The sequence below is a fragment of the Amblyomma americanum genome, chromosome 2, assembly GCF_052857255.1.
Source record: "Amblyomma americanum isolate KBUSLIRL-KWMA chromosome 2, ASM5285725v1, whole genome shotgun sequence".
Taxonomy (NCBI): domain Eukaryota; kingdom Metazoa; phylum Arthropoda; class Arachnida; order Ixodida; family Ixodidae; genus Amblyomma; species Amblyomma americanum.
In genome coordinates this window covers 104,073,305-104,081,115 of record NC_135498.1, presented here as the reverse complement: position 1 = coordinate 104,081,115, position 7,811 = coordinate 104,073,305, and the positions used below count along the sequence as shown (strand labels likewise).

General features: G+C 46.8%; 1 protein-coding gene across 1 annotated transcript; it reads left to right on the top strand.

The window, feature by feature from the left end:
- Positions 1-773: 773 nt before the first annotated feature.
- On the top strand, positions 774-6,379 carry LOC144119950 (solute carrier family 22 member 7-like). The gene is made up of 2 exons (XM_077652448.1): positions 774-1,253; positions 4,750-6,379. The coding sequence occupies exons 1-2, from the start codon at positions 849-851 to the stop codon at positions 6,139-6,141; spliced, it is 1,797 nt and encodes a 598-aa protein (XP_077508574.1). The 5' UTR covers positions 774-848; the 3' UTR covers positions 6,142-6,379.
- Positions 6,380-7,811: the final 1,432 nt, after the last annotated feature.

Here is a 7,811-nt window from a genome sequence, read left to right as displayed (position 1 = left end):
GGGCGCTCTAAGCATCACAGAGCGGAGAGCTACCGACTGCAGAACTACAACTTTTGGCCAGAAATAATGAAAAAACAAACGTTGTTCGATAATCAAGAATGCCCTAACGTTCAATATCTTGTCTATATATTGCAACAAACGAGCAGAAAAGCACCTAAATGCAAAATTTGCCCAAAATAAGCTATGACTTGCTCTGCTGTTGGCCAAGCATTGCAGACTACAAAAGCCAATATTTCGTGCTTAACAGCCGCACTTTTAAAAAGAAATATGTTATTGAAAAAAATGTTCTCCCTTCAAGACCTTAAAAGGTTTTTCACAGCATGTCGGAAAACAAAAACCTTTTATTGGCGTCGTGTGCTGTTGCGTTCTCGCTACTATAACTTTGCGCACTACTTTTAAGCCGAAGTCGTCTGCGCGCGGAGCGCGCCGTGGATACGGAATGGAACATCTCTGTAAAGCCAGTCTGCATTGCTGAAAAAAAAAAAAAACCTACTGTCCAGCCCCAAGTAGCTCATCGCCCCATGATGCTTTGCGCGCCCATGGAGGGACAGGTGCAGTGCAGCCAGATTTCCCTCTAGTTAATAGTAAGAAACTCTATGTTCTGAACCGACAAACATTCCCTGGTAAACAAAAAAAAAGAGGAAGGGGCACGCACTCTCGCGTGGACATTCTTTTGCGGTGAAGACGAAGCGCTTCTAAGAGCACGTGCCATATACCTGGGGTGAAGAAGAAGAAGAAGAAGCACGAGAAGAAGAAGCACGAGAATCGAGAAGAGCGAATGCAGTGGCGGCGAACCCAGTGTAGATCTTTCAAAGCCGCCGCCCTTTGTCCCACGGACGCCAAGAGAGATGTCATTGAAAGAGGCGAGTCCTATCTCCAAGAGGGTGTCCCCAACAACGACAGCGCAGCACAAACACGAAGCAGAGGTACCCGGCGGGACGGCCGTCATGAGTATGAGCAGTCTGCCCACTACCGTCGCTCCTACCAGCTTGGCGGGACTCCAGGAGAGCGTCGGCCCCCTTCTGGGTCACGGCGCGTACCAGCGACGCATGCTGGTGTGCGGCATAGCGTGCGTGGCCACAGCGCTCACTCAGTTCATTTCTAACCGGCTCATCGGCCGACCCGTGGACCACTGGTGCCAGCCTCTCGTCGAGCTGAGACATCTGTCTGCGGACACCTGGAAGAATCTTTCCATCCCCATCGAGGCTGATGGCAGCTTCAGCAAGTGCACCATGTTCGACCCGCCCGTGCTGGTGAGGACTTCCTTTATGTGTTCTTCCTTACGCTGAGTCCTGGGAACATGCTTCGTGTGTATATTTATACGAGGGGTTAATGTGTCGAAGTGATTCGTGGGCATCTAAGGAAGCTTTATAGTGGAGGGCTCCGGATTAATTTTATACCATGTGGGGCTCTCTGACTTGAGCTGACATCGGAAAACGCGGGCGTTTTTGGATTTTCCTTCCACCGAAGGACGGGCGCCGCGACAGTGATTCGATCGCTGGTCGTTGCGATTAGTACCCGAACACCAAACCAGCTGAGGCACAGCGCCGGGTCGGAAATACGCTTTTGGGAGTCAGCCTAATAACGGGAACCAGTTTTATTCATGTGCTTGTGATCCACGCTGGGGGCTATTTGGTGCATGGTTTCATAAAAATGCGTAACGCAAGGAGGATAGACGAGGCATGCGCAACTTTGAACTGTTTATTTATATAGCTGATCTGAGTGAACAAATAGCAAAAAGAGCGTGAGGACCGAATGAAGACACCCTACATGCGCCCGAGAATGCAAAAACAAAAGAAAGGGCAGCCAAACATGTGCATCACCACATTTTATCGAAAACTGCACTTTAGAATCTATAAAGCGCAATTCAGGCGGTGCTTATACAATCACTCCCGCTTCCTTTGACGGGAATGACTCGATCAGCTCACGCGCTGTCGTGCCTTTGCTCCTGTTTCAAGATGCTTGCAGTCTCGCCTCACATTTTATTTTCATTTTCTCCTACACCGCTGGTTTTATAGTGATGTGGTATTTGAGAACGCATGCCATTTTTTAGACGATCATTAATATATCGGCCAGTTCAGGCCAATGTACGATTTCCCACACGTCAGCGAGATCTAACGAAGCCCACGACACACTTCACAAAAGGGTTTACGTGGTTTTCTGGACATTATAATTTCTTTGGCTTCGTGCTAACCGGTTTTGTAGCTCCATGAACATTTGTTTTTTTGGGGGGGGGGGGGGGGGGAGGGTCGCGCAAAAATCGCAGGCACTTCGTACTTCTCTGCTACTGCGTGCTAAAAATTGTGTTTGTCTAGAGTTGTGCACTAATCTTCTCGCGTGGTTTGACAGAGATTTTCGAAAGTTTTTGAAGCGGACAGAGTTGTGTAGTCAATTTGGTATGTTGACAATGTTTGTAATTAGTTTTAAAGAATGGACAACCTCGACTTACCCACTTACGGCAGAGGACGTTTGATCCAGTTTTAGACTATAATTAGTAATTTGGAGTTCATTTATGAGCTCGCCGAAGACAGTAGCCTACACTTTTTATGTTTAAAGATAGCCCTTATTGACGAAAGCATTTGCTGGATGAATCGCCCACGCGCTAAGACGGAATTATTGCTTTATTATTCTGGCCAATTCAAGACACCTAAACGCGCTATCGATCAAACGTGCCTTGAAGTATCGTTGAAAAAGTCCTGTTGTCTTAAATACAGGACAGCTTTCAATACACCTGAACGAGCTGGCTATCCAACTTTGATTATGAGCTGAGTCCCAGAAGCATTAAAGAAAAAAGTGAAAAAGAAAGGAATAGAAACAGTACACAGTTAAGCTGCCAAAAATAAAATCAAGTTGCTTGCGATTCCTTATCCTATAAGGTAGCCCACAATTTTAAGCATATGGAAGCGAATTAAGAACGATGTACCTGCGGTTTTTTCCGCCCCCCCCCCCCTCGCAAAACCTTTCTTCCTTGTGCTGGAAAACTGATGTCGCCATGCCAATGAAAGTAAAATGTCCAAAAAAGCATAAAACTCCTTAGTGAATTGTGCGGTGGGCGGTGGGCGCCGAATCGCGCTGACGTGTGGAGAATAGTACATTGGCCATCCTGGCCGTTGTATTAACGATCGTCCAGCAGGCCCTAACCGCGCGTTGAAAAATGGCACGGGTTCTAATGTATCACAGCATTCTAAAGCCTGCAGTGAAGAGGAAAAGGAAAAGAATATTGCGACTTGAGAGTGCAAAAACCAAAGATCTTAAAAAGGATCAGAAACACGACAACGTGTGAGTTGGTCGAGCCATTCCACATGAAAAGAGCCGGGAGTGACCGTATAAGCACCGTCTATATTGCGCTTTATAAAAATGAAAGGGCTTTTTTAGATAAAATGAGGTGATACATATGTCTTGGTTCCCGTCTAATTTGTTTTGACCTTGTTTTCACGTACATGCACGATGTCTTCTTTCCGCACTCACCATCATTTTGCTGTTTATTAACTCGCATCCTCTGCGAATGAGAGTCTCGAGTTCGGGATGTATTAGCTCTCTTCCTTGTGTCCTGTTTTTGTTGAGCTTCGTCTGTCTATGCATAGTGTTTAGCAAGGACAATATTAAATCTTAACTTAGCACACACTATATACCTGTTTTCAAAGTAAAAGGTGTATACCATGCTCAAGTCAACGTACACAATAACATTGTGTGTATTAACCGAGGCAATCATAACTAATGCTAGAAGCTTGGGGTCAACCAGTAGACTTCTCTCACACTAAGAGTCTTCCGGCAGCCTTCTTACTGAACAAGGTGGCCCTTAGGCTATGTAACGGTGACCATCGCATTAAGAAATAACACAGAAAATACACTTCCTCTCATATAAATGCTTAAGCTTATAAAGCTGTTATTGATAGCGTGTTGCGCTCCCATACAATACACACCGACATTTCTGCAAGCATGGAGCTCCCGAAGATCATATATTTGATCGACGTTGGCTTAATCTTGCCCGCTTATTTCTTCCTCCCTTCATGATCTTTGATGCTGACCTGAATAGCATGCAGAATCCATTTTTCCAGAATTGTGAATTAAGATCAATTTATTGTTTCTCCGTGCGCTTCTCTTGGTGGAGCTCCCATATTAGCCACGTGTTAAATCAGCACGACATTCTCCTACATTTTAATTTTCTTCTGATCTCATCTATCCAACATAACATGTCCTTCGAGCTGCGTGTAGTGGGCACTATACTAGACTTACACATGGTGATGCATACGTATACACTTGTAATGATTACGTGCTCTTAGTCTTAAGCTGGACTTATAACAACGTCCGCTTGCAACTGGACTGCTATATTGTTGAACCAATACTGCTCCTTTCCATCACGTTTTTCTAAGCCCACCCTCTACGCTTATTTAGTGCGTATTATGGGGCGACAAAATTCTCCAGGATGCGCCACAAAAGATTTTGGTTAATAGCTGCCTTGTTTGTTAGCGATCAGCTGCTATCAGTAGCACACATCATAACATGCGAGTCTGGCCTTCATCCTGACAAGTGTGACTTCCAGCCATCGGCTAATCAACAGAGCTATAAGCTTCGTTTCCTGATGACGCGTCCTGGATACTTTTTCCCCCTACGGTACGTTTCCGTCCGTCGAACGAACGAGGTCAAATCGGCGGACAAGGACCATGTGGACGTTGAATGCATTACATGCATTAAAGAAGGACAAATGCCCTAATTAAAAGGTAATGTCTTTGTTTTTATGCCCCGCAGGGCACAGTCGCAGAAAACAGGACCGTGATAGAGTGCCGCAGCTGGGATTACGACATCGCTGACAAGGGCGACAGCATCGTGAGCCGATTCGATCTCGTGTGCAGCCGCCAGTACCTCTACCCGTTGTCTTCGCTCTTCACTTCCCTCAGTTACACGATTCTGTCACCCGTGGCGGGGTTCGCGTCCGACCGCATAGGCAGGAAGCCAGTGACGGTCGTCTGTGCATTCATACTGGTCTTCTCCTTGATCGGCTGCAGTGTGGCGAAGACATTCACCTTCTTCCTCGTTAACCGCGCCCTGGCCATGGCCGCCGGAAACGGCGGTTACCTTCTCACTTTCATCCTGCTGTACGAGGGGACGGGTCCTTCACGACGCTGGCTGTTCCTGCTGCTTCAAACGGCCGTGCCTGGTACCTTAGTGCCACCGGTCTTGCAGATCCTCTCGTGGCAGTCACCGAGCTGGGCACTCGCTCAAGCACTCATCATCACGCCGGCGGCAATATTCGGCGTATGCTGCTTCTTGCTGGAGGAGTCCCCCGCCTGGCTTCTCGCGACGTGGAAGGTGCGTGAAGCGGAAGAGGGCGTGCTGTTGGCTGCCAAGGTCAATGGCCAGGACGCGGACAAAGCACGCAGGGGCTTCCGAGTGCTGCTCGCCGAGATGGGGAAACTACTGGACAGCAACGAGCCGACGTATATGGCTTCCGCGACAGAAGGCATCCTCGAGACCATGAGAATGCGGCGGCTCGCGGTGGCCGCTTTCTTCTCAAGGTTCACATTGAGCGGCGTGTACTTCGGCCTCGTCTTCAGCGACAACACATCCGGATACTTTTGGTTAGGAGTATTCTTCGGTCTGTCGACGAGCACCTACTGCATTATAATTTTGGCTGTCAACCGCTATGGGATCCGCGAAACACTTTCCGCAGTACTCGCCATCACGTGTTGCAGCGCCGTCGCGAAGTTTTTGATGACGCTCAGCGGTGAACACTTTGCGACTCCCTTCGTGCACGCAGCAATGAAGGCTGTGGTGTCAGGGTCCATGAGCGTTGTGATGTGGTATGCTGGAGACGCTTTTCCCACGAAGATTCGGTGCGCAGGAGTGAGCCTATCTGTTTTCTTCGGTGGCATCGGGTCATATTTAGGAATGTTTCTCGCTAAGCTGAAGACTGAACCAGAGGGCGTTTACTTCAGCATGTACGTGGCCGTCATGACCATGCTGAGTGTCGTGGCGGTCCAGTGGCTACCGGAAGTCTTCATTGAGAAGCCAAAAGAAGTGCGTTCGTTGGATATTCCAAGCCCCGAGGTACGTAAGATGGCCATGAAAGCCTCTCTGAGGCCCGTTGAAGGAAGAAAACGTAGGCCTTCAAGTGTCAGAATGGCAGCTCGGGATAAGTAGCAAAAACTTTATGAGAACTTTTCATTGTTTTATCGACGGACGAATCAACTGAGTTTGCTCTTGTCCGGTTCTCGAAAGTATATTTTCTCACTGTCATGCTGCCATACATGGGAAGGGTGCCACACATTCATGCTCTAAATGTAAACTTCTCCTTGCATGCAACCATATTCCTCCCACTTTTAACTTTACGGTCGTAGTTTATCAAGCAAATGATCAATGCACCGAACTGTTGTGGCAATTTGACATGCTATACGCGACAACGAAAAACGCAGGCAGAATTAGCAAGCGGGATTATCCTGGTTATTCTGTGCGTTTCGTTGCGGTGGCGAGGAGAGCCTTGGGTTTTCTCCACTTCTACACTATTCCTCCTGCCTGATACTCGTTTCCCCTCCGTTTTATGTCGCTTTATTGCATAAATGCTTAAGTGAATGCCGTTTTTTTTTGTATAAATATTTAGACGGTGCCAATGAATCTTGCGGCGTGAGAACAGGCGGTCATCTAGTTTACAGCTCTGAGAAATACAGATCTGCTCGTGCGTCCATTTTGTTCATGTGCTGCGTCCAGCCGGGAAAGAATGATGGAGTGCCTCTGTCGAAATGCGCAGCGATTCCAGTTGAAATATGCAATGCTTTAAGTAGGATATTGTAACTTGGATAAGCACCTCGGCGCAAAAAAAAAAATCACATACACAAAAAGAGACGAGGAGACTACTGTCCGTTGTCTCCTCGTCTCTTTTATGTAAGGAAACTTTTTGCGCCAAGGTATTTTTCCAGGTTTCAAGATTTTAAACCAACAAACCCGGCCACATGCTTTACTAAGCCAGAAGTAAGGACGTGCCTAGCACGTTACCCTTAAATATTGAGTAGCTCTCGTAAATATGCGAATTTGCATCTCGCGTAAGTTAGCGTGTCATATTTTAGACTTTTCAAGCGCCTTGTTAAGCTCCTGTTCATTCGCTGACCCAGTTTTCAGCGGATGTGCTTAGTGGAAGGCTTCAATGCTTACTTTTTTAGAATCTTGAAAGCACTGAAAAATAAAAGTACGTAATAGAATTAATTTTTTTAGATACAGGGTTGGACAACGTAACCTGAAACAGCAGAGCGATGATATTGAACCTTCTATCGTGGCACGGTGCTCGCTTTTGAGCCGTGAAGATTCTGAACGACTTCCGGAATGGTAATTCTGAAATGTGGAAATGAACGCCGTGTGAATTTCTGTAGACTCTCGCGACGCTTTATTGCTCCCTAGGGATTTGCATTTACCAATGCTGAGTGTAGCCAATTATTTAAAATTGCCAAAGTGCAAATCGACTAGAAGCTACATGCCGTTCTGCTTTTTAAGTCATGTGCGGCTTCGGCGCGTCGCACTCAGCGGGGCTTGCTGTGATGCGCGTTGAAGATGATAGACAGCAGCTTTTTATCTATGTTTTTGTTAAGAGATCTGTCACCCGGCACGTATTCCGGGTTACTGGGGACTGACAACCACCTCTCTGCGTTCAACAACTTAAAGAACTGTACACACCCAGTTGCGAGCTTTCGTCTTTCAAATGATCCATTAGACATTAGGATACATGAAGTAATACGTGATATTAGCTTACGATCGCTATATAATTTACAAATTAATTTCTTATTGATACTGTTCTGGCTTCGATTTTATCAACCGAATGATGA

What these genes read in the sequence shown, in the direction of transcription:
- LOC144119950 (XM_077652448.1), top strand. Translation starts at nt 849, where the DNA reads ATGTCATTGAAAGAGGCGAGTCCTATCTCCAAGAGGGTGTCCCCAACA. An exon ending in TGTTCGACCCGCCCGTGCTG is followed by an intron (nt 1,254 to 4,749) that starts GTGAGGACTTCC and finishes TATGCCCCGCAG; the next exon opens with GGCACAGTCGCAGAAAACAG.